We start from the raw sequence: 20212 nt of genomic DNA, 5'->3' as shown, positions 1-20212 counted from the left end.
TGTCTGTTTGATATGGCTGGCTGGTTGCCATGGTTGGCTGGTTGCGATGCCTGGCTGGTTCTGCTGAGCTTGTCCACTCTGTGCTTGTATAATTGATCATGTTGACATCATCATTAATATAGCTGTAAAATCCCACCCTTAGTTAACAAGTCATTGAAGTTAATTTATATTGTATCAACTAAATTAACTTCCTGTGTTTGGTTGATTGAGGTCTTTAGTCACAGTTCATGGTTAATGTTTCAGCACATGATTGTCTCACAACATTGTACTGGGAGGCAGGTCAGTGACTCTATGGCTGGGCCTGTTTATTTTGGATGATACGGTCAAATCAAATCAAATGTGATTGGTCCCATACAAATATTTAGCAGAAGTTATTGCGGGTGTAGCGACATGCTTATTTTCTTAGCTCCAACAGTGCAGTAATATCTAACAGTGCAGTAATATCTAACAGTGTAGTAGTATCTAACAGTGTAGTAGTATCTAACAGTGTAGTAGTATCTAACAGTGCAGTAATATCTAACAGTGCAGTAATATCTAACAGTGCAGTAATATCTAACAGTGCAGTAATATCTAACAGTGCAGTAGTATCTAACAGTGCAGTAGTATCTAACAGTGCAGTAGTATCTAACAGTGCAGTAGTATCTAACAGTATTATCTAACAGTGCAGTAGTATCTAACAGTGCAGTAGTATCTAACAGTGCAGTAGTATCTAACAGTGCAGTAGTATCTAACAGTGCAGTAGTATCTAACAGTGCAGTAGTATCTAACAGTGTAGTAGTATCTAACAGTGTAGTAGTATCTAACAGTGTAGTAGTATCTAACAGTGTAGTAGTATCTAACAGTGTAGTAGTATCTAACAGTGTAGTAGTATCTAACAGTGTAGTAGTATCTAACAGTGTAGTAGTATCTAACAGTAGTATCTAACAGTGTAGTAGTATCTAACAGTGTAGTAGTATCTAACAGTGTAGTAGTATCTAACAGTGTAGTAGTATCTAACAGTAGTATCTAACAGTGTAGTAGTATCTAACAGTGTAGTAGTATCTAACAGTATCTAACAGTATCTAACAGTGTAGTAGTATCTAACAGTGTAGTAGTATCTAACAGTGTAGTAGTATCTAACAGTGTAGTAGTATCTAACAGTGTAGTAGTATCTAACAGTGTAGTAGTATCTAACAGTGTAGTAGTATCTAACAGTGTAGTAGTATCTAACAGTGTAGTAGTATCTAACAGTGTAGTAGTATCTAACAGTGTAGTAGTATCTAACAGTGTAGTAATATCTAACAGTGTAGTAATATCTAACAGTGCAGTAGTATCTAACAGTGCAGTAGTATCTAACAGTGCAGTAGTATCTAACAGTGCAGTAGTATCTAACAGTGTAGTAGTATCTAACAGTGTAGTAGTATCTAACAGTGCAGTAGTATCTAACAGTGTAGTAGTATCTAACAGTGTAGTAGTATCTAACAGTGTAGTAGTATCTAACAGTGCAGTAGTATCTAACAGTGCAGTAGTATCTAACAGTGCAGTAGTGTCTAACAGTGCAGTAGTGTCTAACAGTGCAGTAGTGTCTAACAGTGCAGTAGTGTCTAACAGTGCAGTAGTGTCTAACAGTGCAGTAGTGTCTAACAGTGCAGTAGTGTCTAACAGTGCAGTAGTGTCTAACAGTGCAGTAGTGTCTAACAGTGCAGTAGTGTCTAACAGTGCAGTAGTGTCTAACAGTGCAGTAGTGTCTAACAGTGCAGTAGTATCTAACAGTGCAGTAGTATCTAACAGTGCAGTAGTATCTAACAGTGCAGTAGTATCTAACAGTGCAGTAGTATCTAACAGTGCAGTAGTATCTAACAGTGCAGTAGTATCTAACAGTGCAGTAGTATCTAACAGTGCAGTAGTATCTAACAGTATCTAACAGTGTAGTAGTATCTAACAGTGTAGTAGTATCTAACAGTGTAGTAGTATCTAACAGTGCAGTAGTATCTAACAGTGCAGTAGTATCTAACAGTGCAGTAGTATCTAACAGTGCAGTAGTATCTAACAGTATCTAACAGTGTAGTAGTATCTAACAGTGCAGTAGTATCTAACAGTGCAGTAGTATCTAACAGTGCAGTAGTATCTAACAGTGCAGTAGTGTCTAACAGTGCAGTAGTGTCTAACAGTGCAGTAGTGTCTAACAGTGCAGTAGTGTCTAACAGTGCAGTAGTGTCTAACAGTGCAGTAGTGTCTAACAGTGCAGTAGTGTCTAACAGTGCAGTAGTGTCTAACAGTGCAGTAGTGTCTAACAGTGCAGTAGTGTCTAACAGTGCAGTAGTATCTAACAGTGCAGTAGTATCTAACAGTGCAGTAGTATCTAACAGTGCAGTAGTATCTAACAGTGCAGTAGTATCTAACAGTGCAGTAGTATCTAACAGTGCAGTAGTATCTAACAGTGCAGTAGTATCTAACAGTGCAGTAGTATCTAACAGTGCAGTAGTATCTAACAGTGCAGTAGTATCTAACAGTGCAGTAGTGTCTAACAGTGCAGTAGTGTCTAACAGTGCAGTAGTGTCTAACAGTGCAGTAGTGTCTAACAGTGCAGTAGTGTCTAACAGTGCAGTAGTGTCTAACAGTGCAGTAGTGTCTAACAGTGCAGTAGTATCTAACAGTGCAGTAGTATCTAACAGTGCAGTAGTATCTAACAGTGCAGTAGTATCTAACAGTGCAGTAGTATCTAACAGTGCAGTAGTATCTAACAGTGCAGTAGTATCTAACAGTGCAGTAGTATCTAACAGTGCAGTAGTATCTAACAGTATCTAACAGTGTAGTAATATCTAACAGTGCAGTAGTATCTAACAGTGCAGTAGTATCTAACAGTGCAGTAGTATCTAACAGTGCAGTAGTATCTAACAGTGCAGTAGTATCTAACAGTGCAGTAGTATCTAACAGTGCAGTAGTATCTAACAGTGCAGTAGTATCTAACAGTGCAGTAGTATCTAACAGTGCAGTAGTATCTAACAGTGCAGTAGTATCTAACAGTGCAGTAGTATCTAGTATCTAACAGTGCAGTAGTATCTAACAGTGTAGTAGTATCTAACAGTGTAGTAGTATCTAACAGTGCAGTAGTATCTCTCTAACAGTGCAGTAGTATCTAACAGTGCAGTAGTATCTAACAGTGCAGTAGTATCTAACAGTGCAGTAGTATCTAACAGTGCAGTAGTGTCTAACAGTGCAGTAGTGTCTAACAGTGCAGTAGTGTCTAACAGTGCAGTAGTGTCTAACAGTGCAGTAGTGTCTAACAGTGCAGTAGTGTCTAACAGTGCAGTAGTGTATAACAGTGCAGTAGTATCTAACAGTGCAGTAGTGTCTAACAGTGCAGTAGTATCTAACAGTGCAGTAGTGTCTAACAGTGCAGTAGTATCTAACAGTGCAGTAGTATCTAACAGTGCAGTAGTATCTAACAGTGCAGTAGTATCTAACAGTGCAGTAGTATCTAACAGTGCAGTAGTATCTAACAGTGCAGTAGTATCTAACAGTGCAGTAGTATCTAACAGTGCAGTAGTATCTAACAGTGCAGTAGTATCTAACAGTGCAGTAGTATCTAACAGTGCAGTAGTATCTAACAGTGCAGTAGTATCTAACAGTGCAGTAGTAACAGTCTAACAGTGCAGTAGTGTCTAACAGTGCAGTAGTGTCTAACAGTGCAGTAGTGTCTAACAGTGCAGTAGTGTCTAACAGTGCAGTAGTGTCTAACAGTGCAGTAGTGTCTAACAGTGCAGTAGTATCTAACAGTGCAGTAGTATCTAACAGTGCAGTAGTATCTAACAGTGCAGTAGTATCTAACAGTGCAGTAGTATCTAACAGTGCAGTAGTATCTAACAGTGCAGTAGTATCTAACAGTGCAGTAGTATCTAACAGTGCAGTAGTATCTAACAGTGCAGTAGTATCTAACAGTGCAGTAGTATCTAACAGTGCAGTAGTATCTAACAGTGCAGTAGTATCTAACAGTGCAGTAGTATCTAACAGTGCAGTAGTATCTAACAGTGCAGTAGTATCTAACAGTGCAGTAGTATCTAACAGTGCAGTAGTATCTAACAGTGCAGTAGTATCTAACAGTGCAGTAGTATCTAACAGTGCAGTAGTATCTAACAGTGCAGTAGTATCTAACAGTGCAGTAGTATCTAACAGTAGTATCTAAGTAGTATCTAACAGTGCAGTAGTATCTAACAGTGCAGTAGTATCTAACAGTGCAGTAGTATCTAACAGTGCAGTAGTATCTAACAGTGTAGTAGTATCTAACAGTGTAGTAGTATCTAACAGTGTAGTAGTATCTAACAGTGTAGTAGTATCTAACAGTGTAGTAGTATCTAACAGTGCAGTAGTATCTAACAGTGTAGTAGTATCTAACAGTGTAGTAGTATCTAACAGTGTAGTAGTATCTAACAGTGCAGTAGTATCTAACAGTGTAGTAATATCTAACAGTGCAGTAGTATCTAACAGTGTAGTAGTATCTAACAGTATCTAACAGTGTAGTAGTATCTAACAGTATCTAACAGTGTAGTAATATCTAACAGTGTAGTAGTATCTAACAGTGTAGTAGTATCTAACAGTGTAGTAGTATCTAACAGTGTAGTAGTATCTAACAGTGTAGTAGTATCTAACAGTGTAGTAGTATCTAACAGTGTAGTAGTATCTAACAGTGTAGTAGTATCTAACAGTGTAGTAGTATCTAACAGTGCAGTAGTATCTAACAGTGCAGTAGTATCTAACAGTGCAGTAGTATCTAACAGTGTAGTAGTATCTAACAGTGCAGTAGTATCTAACAGTGCAGTAGTATCTAACAGTGCAGTAGTATCTAACAGTGTAGTAGTATCTAACAGTAGTATCTAACAGTGCAGTAGTATCTAACAGTATCTAACAGTGCAGTAGTATCTAACAGTGCAGTAGTATCTAACAGTGCAGTAGTATCTAACAGTGCAGTAGTATCTAACAGCAGTAGTATCTAACAGTAGTAGTAGTATCTAACAGTGCAGTAGTATCTAACAGTGCAGTAGTATCTAACAGTGCAGTAGTAGTAGTAGTATCTAACAGTGTAGTAGTATCTCAGTGTAGTAGTATCTAACAGTGTAGTAGTATCTAACAGTGCAGTAGTATCTAACAGTGCAGTAGTATAACTAACAGTGCAGTAGTATCTAACAGTGCAGTAGTATCTAACAGTGCAGTAGTATCTAACAGTGCAGTAGTATCTAACAGTGCAGTAGTAGTGCAGTAGTATCTAACAGTGCAGTAGTATCTAACAGTGTAGTAGTATCTAACAGTATCTAACAGTAGTAGTATCTAACAGTGCAGTAGTATCTAACAGTGCAGTAGTATCTAACAGTGCAGTAGTATCTAACAGTGCAGTAGTATCTAACAGTGTAGTAGTATCTAACAGTGTAGTAGTATCTAACAGTGTAGTAGTATCTAACAGTGCAGTAGTATCTAGTAGTATCTAACAGTGCAGTAGTATCTAACAGTGTAGTAGTATCTAACAGTATCTAACAGTGCAGTAGTATCTAACAGTGCAGTAGTATCTAACAGTGCAGTAGTATCTAACAGTGCAGTAGTATCTAAAGTAGTATCAGTAGTATCTAACAGTGCAGTAGTATCTAACAGTGTAGTAGTATCTGCAGTAGTATCTAACAGTGTAGTAGTATCTAACAGTGTATCTAACAGTAGTATCTAACAGTGCAGTAGTATCTAACAGTGCAGTAGTATCTAACAGTGCAGTAGTATCTAACAGTGCAGTAGTATCTAACAGTGCAGTAGTATCTAACAGTGCAGTAGTATCTAACAGTGCAGTAGTATCTAACAGTGCAGTAGTATCTAACAGTGCAGTAGTATCTAACAGTGCAGTAGTATCTAACAGTGCAGTAGTATCTAACAGTGCAGTAGTATCTAACAGTGCAGTAGTATCTAACAGTGTAGTAGTATCTAACAGTATCTAACAGTGCAGTAATATCTAACAGTGTAGTAGTATCTAACAGTATCTAACAGTGCAGTAATATCTAACAGTGTAGTAGTATCTAACAGTATCTAACAGTGCAGTAGTATCTAACAGTGCAGTAGTATCTAACAGTGCAGTAGTATCTAACAGTGCAGTAGTATCTAACAGTGCAGTAGTATCTAACAGTGCAGTAGTATCTAACAGTGCAGTAGTATCTAACAGTGCAGTAGTATCTAACAGTGCAGTAGTATCTAACAGTATCTAACAGTGTAGTAATATCTAACAGTGCAGTAGTATCTAACAGTGCAGTAGTATCTAACAGTGCAGTAGTATCTAACAGTATCTAACAGTGTAGTAGTATCTAACAGTCTAACAGTGCAGTAGTATCTAACAGTGCAGTAGTATCTAACAGTGTAGTAGTATCTAACAGTGCAGTAGTATCTAACAGTGCAGTAGTATCTAACAGTGCAGTAGTATCTAACAGTGCAGTAGTATCTAACAGTGCAGTAGTATCTAACAGTGCAGTAGTATCTAACAGTGCAGTAGTATCTAACAGTGCAGTAGTATCTAACAGTGTAGTAGTATCTAACAGTGTAGTAGTATCTAACAGTGCAGTAGTATCTAACAGTGCAGTAGTATCTAACAGTGTAGTAGTATCTAACAGTGCAGTAGTATCTAACAGTGCAGTAGTATCTAACAGTATCTAACAGTATCTAACAGTGTAGTAGTATCTAACAGTGTAGTAGTATCTAACAGTGTAGTAGTATCTAACAGTGTAGTAGTATCTAACAGTCTAACAGTGCAGTAGTATCTAACAGTGTAGTAGTATCTAACAGTATCTAACAGTGTAGTATCTAACAGTGCAGTAGTATCTAACAGTGCAGTAGTATCTAACAGTGCAGTAGTATCTAACAGTGCAGTAGTATCTAACAGTGCAGTAGTATCTAACAGTGCAGTAGTATCTAACAGTGCAGTAGTATCTAACAGTGCAGTAGTATCTAACAGTGCAGTAGTATCTAACAGTGCAGTAGTATCTAACAGTGCAGTAGTATCTAACAGTGCAGTAGTATCTAACAGTGCAGTAGTATCTAACAGTGCAGTAGTATCTAACAGTGCAGTAGTATCTAACAGTGCAGTAGTATCTAACAGTGCAGTAGTATCTAACAGTGCAGTAGTATCTAACAGTGCAGTAGTATCTAACAGTGCAGTAGTATCTAACAGTGCAGTAGTATCTAACAGTGCAGTAGTATCTAACAGTAGTATCTAAAGTAGTAGTATCTAACAGTGTGCAGTAGTATCTAACAGTGCAGTAGTATCTAACAGTGCAGTAGTATCTAACAGTGTGCAGTAGTATCTAACAGTGCAGTAGTATCTAACAGTGCAGTAGTATCTAACAGTGCAGTAGTATCTAACAGTGCAGTAGTATCTAACACAGTATCTAACAGTGCAGTAGTATCTAACAGTAGTATCTAACAGTGTAGTAGTATCTAACAGTGCAGTAGTATCTAACAGTGCAGTAGTATCTAACAGTGCAGTAGTATCTAACAGTGCAGTAGTATCTAACAGTGCAGTAGTATCTAACAGTGCAGTAGTATCTAACAGTGCAGTAGTATCTAACAGTGCAGTAGTATCTAACAGTGCAGTAGTATCTAACAGTGCAGTAGTATCTAACAGTGCAGTAGTATCTAACAGTGCAGTAGTATCTAACAGTGTAGTAGTATCTCTAACAGTGCAGTAGTATCTAACAGTGCAGTAGTATCTAACAGTGCAGTAGTATCTAACAGTGTAGTAGTATCTAACAGTATCTAACAGTGCAGTAGTATCTAACAGTGCAGTAGTATCTAACAGTGCAGTAGTATCTAACAGTGTAGTAGTATCTAACAGTGTAGTAGTATCTAACAGTGTAGTAGTATCTAACAGTGTAGTAGTATCTAACAGTGCAGTAGTATCTAACAGTGTAGTAGTATCTAACAGTATCTAACAGTGCAGTAGTATCTAACAGTGTAGTAGTATCTAACAGTGTAGTAGTATCTAACAGTGCAGTAGTATCTAACAGCAGTAGTAGTATCTAACAGTGCAGTAGTATCTAACAGTGCAGTAGTATCTAACAGTGCAGTAGTATCTAACAGTGCAGTAGTATCTAACAGTGTAGTATCTAACAGTGCAGTAGTATCTAACAGTGCAGTAGTATCTAACAGTGCAGTAGTATCTAACAGTGCAGTAGTATCTAACAGTGCAGTAGTATCTAACAGTGCAGTAGTATCTAACAGTGCAGTAGTATCTAACAGTGCAGTAGTATCTAACAGTGCAGTAGTATCTAACAGTGCAGTAGTATCTAACAGTGCAGTAGTATCTAACAGTGCAGTAATATCTAACAGTGCAGTAATATCTAACAGTATCTAACAGTGTAGTAATATCTAACAGTGTAGTAGTATCTAACAGTGTAGTAGTATCTAACAGTGTAGTAAGTATCTAACAGTGTAGTAGTATCTAACAGTGTAGTAGTATCTAACAGTGTAGTAGTATCTAACAGTGTAGTAGTATCTAACAGTGTAGTAGTATCTAACAGTGTAGTAGTATCTAACAGTATCTAACAGTGTAGTAGTATCTAACAGTGCAGTAGTATCTAACAGTGCAGTAGTATCTAACAGTGTAGTAGTATCTAACAGTATCTAACAGTGTAGTAATATCTAACAGTGTAGTAGTATCTAACAGTATCTAACAGTGTAGTAATATCTAACAGTGTAGTAGTATCTAAACAGTATCTAACAGTGTAGTAATATCTAACAGTATCTAACAGTGTAGTAATATCTAACAGTGTAGTATCTAACAGTGCAGTAGTATCTAACAGTGTAGTAGTATCTAACAGTGCAGTAGTATCTAACAGTGTAGTAGTATCTAACAGTGCAGTAGTATCTAACAGTGTAGTAGTATCTAACAGTGCAGTAGTATCTAACAGTGCAGTAGTATCTAACAGTGCAGTAGTATCTAACAGTGCAGTAGTATCTAACAGTAACAGTAGTATCTAACAGTGCAGTAGTATCTAACAGTAACAGTAGTAATATCTAACAGTGTAGTAGTATCTAACAGTGTAGTAGTAGTATCTAACAGTGCAGTAGTATCTAACAGTGCAGTAGTATCTAAACAGTATCTAACAGTAGTATCTAACAGTGTAGTAGTATCTAACAGTGCAGTAGTATCTAACAGTGTAGTAGTATCTAACAGTGCAGTAGTATCTAACAGTGCAGTAGTATCTAACAGTGTAGTAGTATCTAACAGTATCTAACAGTGCAGTAGTATCTAACAGTGTAGTAGTATCTAACAGTGCAGTAGTATCTAACAGTGTAGTAGTATCTAACAGTGTAGTAGTATCTAACAGTGTAGTAGTATCTAACAGTGCAGTAGTATCTAACAGTGCAGTAGTATCTAACAGTGTAGTAGTATCTAACAGTATCTAACAGTGTAGTAGTATCTAACAGTATCTAACAGTGCAGTAGTATCTAACAGTGCAGTAGTATCTAACAGTGCAGTAGTATCTAACAGTGCAGTAGTATCTAACAGTGCAGTAGTATCTAACAGTGCAGTAGTATCTAACAGTGTAGCAGTAGTATCTAACAGTGCAGTAGTATCTAACAGTGCAGTAGTATCTAACAGTGCAGTAGTATCTAACAGTGCAGTAGTATCTAACAGTGCAGTAGTATCTAACAGTGCAGTAGTATCTAACAGTGCAGTAGTATCTAACAGTGCAGTAGTATCTAACAGTGCAGTAGTATCTAACAGTGCAGTAGTATCTAACAGTGCAGTAGTATCTAACAGTGCAGTAGTATCTAACAGTGCAGTAGTATCTAACAGTGCAGTAGTATCTAACAGTGCAGTAGTATCTAACAGTGCAGTAGTATCTAACAGTGCAGTAGTATCTAACAGTGCAGTAGTATCTAACAGTGCAGTAGTATCTAACAGTGCAGTAGTATCTAACAGTGCAGTAGTATCTAACAGTGCAGTAGTATCTAACAGTGCAGTAGTATCTAACAGTGCAGTAGTATCTAACAGTGCAGTAGTATCTAACAGTGCAGTAGTATCTAACAGTGCAGTAGTATCTAACAGTGCAGTAGTATCTAACAGTGCAGTAGTATCTAACAGTGTAGTAGTATCTAACAGTGTAGTAGTATCTAACAGTGCAGTAGTATCTAACAGTGCAGTAGTATCTAACAGTGCAGTAGTATCTAACAGTGCAGTAGTATCTAACAGTGCAGTAGTATCTAACAGTGCAGTAGTATCTAACAGTGCAGTAGTATCTAACAATTCAGGTGGAATACCAGGTGAAGTCATATATTATTGTAACACACCAACCTTGTGTCTCTGTCTCTCTTTCAGGAGTGCTCACATGGTGACATTGTACAGCAAGATCCAGGGGCAACCACTAATGTCCTACCTGACGTTACATTGGTGAGTCTGTATTTGAGTTTGTTTCAGACTGATTGAAATCATAGTCATGTTTATGATGTGCAGGATTATAACTAAATGCTAATGTTTTTGAAAAATGCATTTTAAAGGTGAGGCGTGACACTCTCTCCATGAAAAAACGACATTTGGTGACCTTCATCAGACAGACTTGAGTTTGTACAGGGTTTGTTTGTAAAAAAAATTCTGTACAATGTCCCTTTTTGTTTCTAGAATGAAGTGCAGTCGACAGCTGAGTCTCCTCTGTTCTTCAAGCCTCCTCCTCCCCCCGGACCCGGACAGACCCAGCCCAGACATCCGAGGGACAGGGAGAGGGAGCAGTCCAAGCTCCTCTTATCCAGACACTCCCAATCTGGCCTGGTCTTTACTGCCCCCACCAGGCTGCACCAGGAATGTCACCACAAACACCTTAAAGCCTTCCAAAGCTTCTCAAACCACCAACCTTCCAACTCCCCTAGCTCGGACCTCCATCACACCTGTCCCAACCCTGGCCATCAAAACAGCTCCAACCCTGGCCATCAAAACAGCTCCAACCCTGGCCATCAAAACAGCTCCAACCCTGGCCATCATACCAGCTCCAACCCTGGCCATCATACCAGCTCCAACCCTGGCCATCATACCAGCTCCAACCCTGGCCATCATACCAGCTCCAACCCTGGCCATCATACCAGCTCCAACCCTGGCCATCATACCAGCTCCAACCCTGGCCATCATACCAGCTCCAACCCTGGCCATCATACCAGCTCCAACCCTGGCCATCATACCAGCTCCAACCCTGGCCATCATACCACCCCCAACCCTGGCCATCATACCACCCCCAACTCTGGCCATCATACCACCCCCAACTCTGGCCATCATACCACCCCCAACCCTGGCCATCATACCACCTCCAACACTGGCACTGGCCATAGCGTCTATCCAAGCTCTGGCAATGACACATCCATGAACTCTCTTCACCACACCTGCCAAAGCTCCCTCCACATCTCCACAACTACCTCCTCCGACCACCACACCCCCCAAACACACCACGGCTGCTCCAGCTCCGGCCACCATTCCTGCCCTGGCTCCCTTCATCCCAAGCACTCTGGTCCTCAGAACAAGGACAAATTCACCAAGCTTCCCATCTTCAGATCCTGCTCCCATGAGAAGCCTGTTACCTCCCCTGGTCCCTCCCCATGTCTCTCTCCCTGTCTCTCTCCCTGTCTCTCCCCTGGTCCATCCCCTTGTCTGTCCCCCTTTCCCTCCCCCTGTCCTTCACCCTGTCCCTCTCTCTCTGTGCTGGGACCTTCCCCATGTAGTCCAGACAGGTCCTGCTCCCCCTGCTCTCCCTCCCTCAGCCAGGGAGGTTTGTGTGTCATGGCCGACACACACAGACTGACTGCTGAGGCTAGGCCCGAGCCCCAGCAGAGAGGTAAAGATTAATGTGTATCTGTGTACCTGTGCCTGTGTTTGTCTGTGTGCTTGCCTGTGAGTATGGCTTTACATGCATATATATATATATATATATATATATATATATATATATATATATATATATATATATAATCAAATTTACTTTCCTTTATGTATCCAGGCACTACATTGTCCCAGCTGTCAGACAGTGGTCAGACTCTGAGTGAGGACAGTGGGGTGGACATTGCTGAGGCACGAGGGCTCAGTAAAGACAGCAGTCCTTGGCCAACTAAGAACCAGGCCAGCCAGGCCACACAAGGGCCCCAGGGGGCCCAGGGTTCTGCAGTACTGGCATCCAAACAGGTGAGGCCCACCAAGGGCCCATATCACAACAGAAACAACATGGATGAGTCTCAAATGGAATCCTATTCCCTTTATACTGTAGTCCACTACTTATTCTATGTCATTTTTCTAGGTCTGTTTTCTGGGTCCTTATTCTAGGTCACTATTCCATGTCCTTATTCCTATTCTTTATTCAAGGTCCTTATTCTATGTCCTTATTCCATGATGTCTTCTTGTGTGCCCTGCAGCAGCCTGGCTCTCCAGTGCCCATACTTACTCTGGTACGTGTGGTAAAGAATGCCAACACTCTGGGCATTGCTATAGAGGGAGGTGCAAACACACGGCAGCCACTGCCACGCATCGTCACCGTACAGGTGAGAGAGAGGCTGATTCCCAAATGGTACCCTATTCCCTATGTAGTGCACTGCTTTTGACAAGGAGGTTCATTTAAAAGAAGTGCACTTGTATAGGGAATATCTGGATGATTCTGCATCAGTTTATCATACTGTAACATTTAGGATAACTTTGAACATGAATGTAGTATGAAGACTACACAAGGCTTTTGCACTGTGAAGTCTGTAAATAGTAAGAACCACAGCCTCCTATGTGGAAGTAGAACCCCCATGTTGTGCCTAAAGGTCTGTGCGTATTGATACGTATTGTAGAGTTAATGAGTGCAATATGGATTACAGCAAGCATCAAACATGACAGAGAAGCCTCCCGAGTGGTGCAGTGGTCTAAGGTACTGCATTGCAGTGCTAGCTGTGACACTAGAGATTCTGGGTTTGAGTCCAGGCTCTGTCGCAGCGACCTGGAGACCCATGGGGCGGCGCACGATTGGCCCAGCAGGTTAGGGGAGGGTTTGGCCGGCAGGAATGTCCTTATCCCATCGCACACTAGTGACTCTGGCGGGCTGGGTGCAGTGCACGCTTACGGTTGCTAGGTGTACGGTGTTTCTTCTGACACATTGGTGCGGCTGGCTTCCGGGGTAAGTGTCCGCTGTGTCAAGAAGCAATGCGGCTTGGTTGGGTTGTGTTTTGGAGGACGCACGGCTCTCGACCTTCGCCTCTCCCAAGTCCATATGGGAGTTGAAGTGATGAGACAAGACTGTAACTACTAATTGGATACCACAAAATTGGGGAGAAAAACAGAGACATTACCATTTTCTCTTTCATCTTAAATGTGAGCTTCCCAGAACATCTGTTTATGTGCGTGATAACAACCTATATTTGCATTGATAATAATTTCAAAGCAGGTCAAGGAATCTCTCCTGGGGATGTTTAACTTTGTTGAAGAAAGTTTTCTACCACCTGGTTAGTGTCAGGGGTCTTGGGTAATCTATTCAGGTCTACAGGATGTTGTGGACAGACTGAAGTGGACCTAAATTCCAACATTATTATTTTGTAATTCTCTCTACCTCTACCCCTACCTTTTACCTCAATCTCTACCCCTACCTTTACCTTTTACCTCAATCTTTACCTTTTACCTCTACCCCTACCTTTACCTTTTACCTCTACCCCTACCTTTACCTTTTACCTTTTACCTCTACCCCTACGTTTACCTTTTACCTCTACCCCTACCCCTACCTTTACCTTTTACCTCTACCCCTACCTTTTACCTCTATCTCTACCCCTACATTTACCTTTTATCTCTACCCCTACCTTTACCTTTTACCTCTATCTCTACCTCTACCCCTACCTTTACCTTTTACCTCAAGCTCTACCTTTTACCTCAAGCTCTACCTTTTACCTCAAGCTCTACCTTTTACCTCAAGCTCTACCTTTTACCTCAAGCTCTACCTTTTACCTCAAGCTCTACCTTTTACCTCAAGCTCTACCTTTTACCTCAAGCTCTACCTTTTACCTCAAGCTCTACCCCTACCTCTATCTCTACCTCTACCCCTACCTCTACCCCTACCTTTACCTTTTACCCCTACCTTTACCTCTACCCCTACCTTTACCTTTACCCCTACCTCTACCCCTACCTTTTACCTCTATCTACCTCTACCTCTACCCCAACCTTTACCTCTACCTCCACCTCTACTCCTACCTTAACCTTTTACCTCTACCTTTTACCTCTACCTTTTACCTCTACCTCTACCCCTACCTTTACCGTTTACCTCTACCCCTACCTTTACCTTTTACCTCTACCCCTACCTTTACCTTTTACCTCTACCCCTACCTTTACCTTTTACCTCTACCCCTACCTTTACCTTTTACCTCTACCTCTACCTTTTACCTCTACCCCTACCTTTACCTTTTACCCCTACCTTTACCTTTTACCGCTACCCCTACCTTTTACCTCTACCCCTACCCCTACCTTTTACCTCAATCTCTACCCCTACCTTTTACCTCAATCTCTACCCCTACCTTTTACCTCAATCTCTACCCCTACCTTTTACCTCAATCTCTACCCCTACCTTTTACCTCAATCTCTACCCCTACTTTTTACCTCAATCTCTACCCCTACCTTTTACCTCAATCTCTACACCTACCTTTTACCTCAATCTCTACCCCTACCTTTTACCTCAATCTCTACCCCTACCTTTTACCTCAATCTCTACCCCTACCTTTTACCTCAATCTCTACCCCTACCTTTTACCTCAATCTCTACCCCTACCTTTTACCTCAATCTCTACCCCTACCTTTTACCTCTACCCCTACCTTTTACCTCTACCTCTACCCCTACCTTTTACCTCAATCTCTACCCCTACCTTTTACCTCAATCTCTACCCCTACCTTTTACCTCAATCTCTACCCTACCTTTTACCTCAATCTCTACCTTTTACCTCTACCTCTACCCCTACCTTTTACCTTTTACCTTTTACCCCTACCTTTTACCTTTTACCTCTTACCTCTTACCTTTTACCTCTTACCTCTTACCTCTTACCTCTTACCTCTTACCCTACCTTTACCTTTTATCTCTACCCCTACCTTTACCTTTTACCCTTACCTTTTACCTCTATCTTTACCCCTAACTTTACCTTTAATCTCTACCTTTACCCCTACCTTTTACCTCAATCTCTACCCCTACCTTTTACCTCTACCCCTACCTTTTATCTCCATCTCTACCCCTACCTTTTACCTCTACCTCTACCCCTACCTTTACCTTTACCCCTACCTTTTACCTCAATCTCTACCTCTACCCCTACCTTTTACCTCAATCTCTACCTCTACCCCTACCTTTTACCTCAATCTCTACCTCTACCCCTACCTTTTACCTCAATCTCTACCTCTACCCCTATCTTTTATCTCTACCCCTACCTTTTACCTCTACCTCTACCCCTATATTTTACCTCTACCTCTACCTCTACCCCTACCTTTTACCTCAATCTCTACCCCTACCTTTTACCTCAATCTCTACCTCTACCCCTACCTTTTACCTCAATCTCTACCTCTACCCCTACCTTTTACCTCAATCTCTACCTCTACCCCTACCTTTTACCTCAATCTCTACCTCTACCCCTACCTTTTACCTCAATCTCTACCTCTACCCCTATCTTTTATCTCTACCCCTACCTTTTACCTCTACCCCTATATTTTATCTCTACCTCTACCCCTACCTTTACCCCTACCTTTTACCTCAATCTCTACCTCTACCCCTATATTTTATCTCTACCTCTACCCCTACATTTTACCTCTACCTCTACCTCTACCCCTACCTTTTACCTCAATCTCTACCCCTACCTTTTACCTCAATCTCTACCTCTACCCCTACCTTTTACCTCAATCTCTACCCCTACCTTTTACCTCAATCTCTACCCCTACCTTTTACCTCAATCTCTACCTCTACCCCTACCTTTTACCTCAATCTCTACCTCTACCCCTATCTTTTATCTCTACCCCTACCTTTTACCTCTACCTCTACCCCTATATTTTATCTCTACCTCTACCCCTACCTTTACCCCTACCTTTTACCTCAATCTCTACCTCTACCCCTATATTTTATCTCTACCTCTACCCCTACCTTTTACCTCTACCTCTACCTCTACCCCTACCTTTTACCTCAATCTCTACCCCTACCTTTTACCTCAATCTCTACCCCTACCTTTTACCTCAATCTCTACCCCTACCTTTTACCTCAATCTCTACCCCTACCTTTTACCTCAATCTCTACCTCTACCCCTACCTTTTACCTCAATCTCTACCTCTACCCCTACCTTTTACCTCAATCTCTACCTCTACCCCTACCTTTTACCTCAATCTCTACCTCTACCCCTACCTTTTACCTCAATCTCTACCTCTACCCCTACCTTTTACCTCTACCCCTATCTTTTACCTCTACCTCTACCTCTACCCCTACCTTTACCCCTACCTTTTACCTCAATCTCTACCTCTACCCCTACCTTTTACCTAAATCTCTACCTCTACCCCTACCCCTATATTTTATCTCTACCTCTACCCCTACCTTTACCCCTACCTTTACCCCTACCTTTTACCTCTACCTCTACCCCTACCTTTTACCTCTACCCCTACCTTTTATCTCCATCTCTACCCCTACCTTTTACCTCAATCTCCATCTCTACCCCTACCTTTTACCTCTACCTCTACCCCTACCTTTACCTTTACCCCTACCTTTTATCTCCATCTCTACCCCTACCTTTTACCTCAATCTCTACCTCTACCCCTACCTTTTACCTCAATCTCTACCTCTACCCCTACCTTTTACCTCAATCTCTACCTCTACCCCTACCTTTTACCTCTACCTCTACCCCTACCTTTTACCTCAATCTCTACCTCTACCCCTACCTTTTACCTCAATCTCTACCTCTACCCCTACCTTTTACCTCAATCTCTACCTCTACCCCTACCTTTTACCTCAATCTCTACCTCTACCCCTATCTTTTATCTCTACCCCTACCTTTTACCTCTACCCCTATATTTTATCTCTACCTCTACCCCTACCTTTACCCCTACCTTTTACCTCAATCTCTACCTCTACCCCTATATTTTATCTCTACCTCTACCCCTACATTTTACCTCTACCTCTACCTCTACCCCTACCTTTTACCTCAATCTCTACCCCTACCTTTTACCTCAATCTCTACCTCTACCCCTATCTTTTATCTCTACCCCTACCTTTTACCTCTACCCCTATATTTTATCTCTACCTCTACCCCTACCTTTACCCCTACCTTTTACCTCAATCTCTACCTCTACCCCTATATTTTATCTCTACCTCTACCCCTACATTTTACCTCTACCTCTACCTCTACCCCTACCTTTTACCTCAATCTCTACCTCTACCTTTTACCTCAATCTCTACCTCTACCCCTACCTTTTACCTCAATCTCTACCTCTACCCCTATCTTTTATCTCTACCCCTACCTTTTACCTCTACCTCTACCCCTATATTTTATCTCTACCTCTACCCCTACCTTTACCCCTACCTTTTACCTCAATCTCTACCTCTACCCCTACCTTTTACCTCAATCTCTACCTCTACCCCTACCTTTTACCTCAATCTCTACCTCTACCCCTATATTTTATCTCTACCTCTACCCCTACCTTTTACCTCTACCTCTACCCCTACCTTTACCCCTACCTTTACCCCTACCTTTTACCTCTACCTCTACCCCTACCTTTTACCTCTACCTCTACCCCTACCTTTTACCTCTACCTCTACCTCTACCCCTACCTTTTAACTCTACCTCTACCTCTACCCCTACCTTTTAACTCTACCTCTACCTCTACCTCTACCCCTACCTTTGACCTCAATCTCTACCTCTACCCCTACCTTTGACCTCAATCTCTACCTCTACCCCTACCTTTGACCTCAATCTCTACCTCTACCCCTACCTTTGACCTCAATCTCTACCTCTACCCCTAACTTTGACCTCAATCTCTACCTCTACCCCTACCTTTGACCTCTACCTTTACCTCTACCTCTAACATTCCTTGAATCCAAAACAATGCTCTTGTATCTACCTTCGTATCTTTTGTTTATCTCTTCTCTCTAGCAAGAACACATCCTGTCTACAAAAAGGGATTATTTATTTGATGTTTAATTCTCTCTTTCTCTCTGTTCTCTCTCTCTCAGAAGGGGGGCTCGGCACACAGTTGTGGGCAGCTGAAGGTGGGACAGGTGATTCTGGAGGTGAACGGGGTCTCCCTGAGGGGTAGAGAGCACCGGGACGCTGCTCGCATCATCGCTGAGGCCTTCAAGACCAAAGAGAAGGACCACATTGACTTCCTGGTTACAGAGTTTAACACAGCCCTACTGCAAGGCCTTTAGCGGGGTCGTATTTAGGCACCACACAGAAGAAAAGAGACTGAAGGGACCACCTGAACAAGAAGGGATCTCCTGAACTAATGCTTGTTCCCATTTTCCTGCAGGGGCTTCAGCAGGACGTTGCACTTTAGAGAACTGGAACAGATGGAGGAAAGCGAGAACTGAAGGAGGGAGAAGTTTGGAGTGTTGCACCTGGGGACAAAATAAAGACAATCCGTTATTCTCCTGTAAGCCCCTTCTCCCTTCCCACATTGTTGTCCCTCTATACCAACTTACCAGGCTGGCCATGTATTGTTAAAAAGCTCAAATGCCCGACATCCTGCCTTAATAACCCACCGCTAGAACACACAGTTGAAGTCGGAAGTTTACATACACTTAGGTTGGTGTCATTAAAACTGATTTTTCAACCACTCTACACATTTCTTGTTAACAAACTATAGTTTTGGCAAGTCGGTTAGGACATCTACTTTGTGCACGACACAAGTCATTTTTCCAATAATTGTTTACAGACAGATTATTTCACTTTATAATTCACTGTATCACAATTCCAGTGGGTCGAAGGTTTACATACACTAAGTTGACTGTGCTTATAAACAGCTTGGAAAAGTCTAAAAAATGATATGTCTTTAGGAGCTTCTGATAGGCTAATTGACATAATTTGAGTCATTTGGAGGTGTACCTGTGGATGTATTTCAAGGCCTACCTTCAAACTCAGTGCCTCTTTGCTACAAAAGTATCTATATCCACAGTAAAACGAGTCCTATATCGACATAAATGAAAGGCTGCTCAGCAAGGAAGAAGCCACTGCTCCAAAATAAAAAAGCCAGTTTGCAACTGCACTAAGATCGTACTTTTTGGAGAAATGTCCTCTGGTCTGATGAAACAAAAATAGAACTGTTTAGCCATATTGACCATTATGTTCAGAGGAAAAAGGGGGTGGCTTGGCTTGCAAGCTGAAGAATACCATAACAACTGTGAAGCACGGGGCTGGCAGCATCATATTTTGGGGGTGCCTTGCAGGATGGACCGGTGCGATTCACAAAATAGATGGCATCATGAGGTAGGAAAATCATGTGGCTATATTGTAGCAACATCTCAAGACATCAGTCAGGAAGTTAAAGCTTGGTTGCAAATGGGTCTTCCAAATGGACAATGACCCCAAGCATACTTCCAAAGTTGTGGCAAAATGGTTTAAGGACAAGGTATTGGAGTGTCCATCACAAAGCCCTGACCTCAATCCTATAGAAAATGTTGGGCAGAACTGAAAAAGCATGTGCGAGCAAGGATCCTATCAACCTGACTCAGTTACACCAGCTCTGTCAGGAGGAATGGGCCAAAATTCACCCAATTAATTGTGGGAAGCTTGTGGAAGGCTACACAAAACATTTGACCCAAGTTAAACAATTTAACGGCAATGCTACCAAACACTAATTGAGTGTATGTAAACTTCTGACCCACTTGGAATGTGATGAAATAAATAAAAGCAGAAATAAATATTCTCTCTAACATTTCACATTCTTAAAATAAAGTGGTGATCCTAACTGACCTAAGACAGGGAATTACTACTAAGATTAAATGTTAGGAATTGTGAAAACTGAGTTTAAATGTTTTTGGCTAAGGTGTATGTAAACGTCCTACTTCAACTGTAATAGCATTAAAAATAACCATAGAAGAACCCACCAAAAAAGCGTAATAGAAACTAAGGATCCACCAATAGAGCCTAAATGCATTGAGAAGAACCCACCAATAGAATCAAAAATAACCCAAGAAGAACCCACCAATAGAACCTAAAAGCATTGAGAAGAACCCACCAATAGAATCTAATATAGTCCA

At 41.2% G+C, this 20212-nt stretch overlaps 1 protein-coding gene across 1 annotated transcript in view; it reads left to right on the top strand.

The window, feature by feature from the left end:
* LOC124034946 (whirlin-like) overlaps positions 1-18786 on the top strand; it is a 110797-nt gene extending 92011 nt beyond the window's left edge. The window contains exons 8-12 of the mRNA XM_046348339.1: positions 10328-10399; positions 10628-11825; positions 11988-12169; positions 12397-12522; positions 18188-18786. Coding sequence (XP_046204295.1) covers positions 10328-10399; positions 10628-11825; positions 11988-12169; positions 12397-12522; positions 18188-18382 — 1773 coding nt within the window. The 3' untranslated portion in view covers positions 18383-18786. The remainder of the gene's footprint in view (positions 1-10327; positions 10400-10627; positions 11826-11987; positions 12170-12396; positions 12523-18187) is intronic.
* Positions 18787-20212: the final 1426 nt, after the last annotated feature.

This window comes from Oncorhynchus gorbuscha, linkage group LG05, assembly GCF_021184085.1.
Source record: "Oncorhynchus gorbuscha isolate QuinsamMale2020 ecotype Even-year linkage group LG05, OgorEven_v1.0, whole genome shotgun sequence".
Classification (NCBI taxonomy): Eukaryota; Metazoa; Chordata; class Actinopteri; order Salmoniformes; family Salmonidae; genus Oncorhynchus; species Oncorhynchus gorbuscha.
This window is presented reverse-complemented; position numbering and strand designations above follow the sequence as displayed.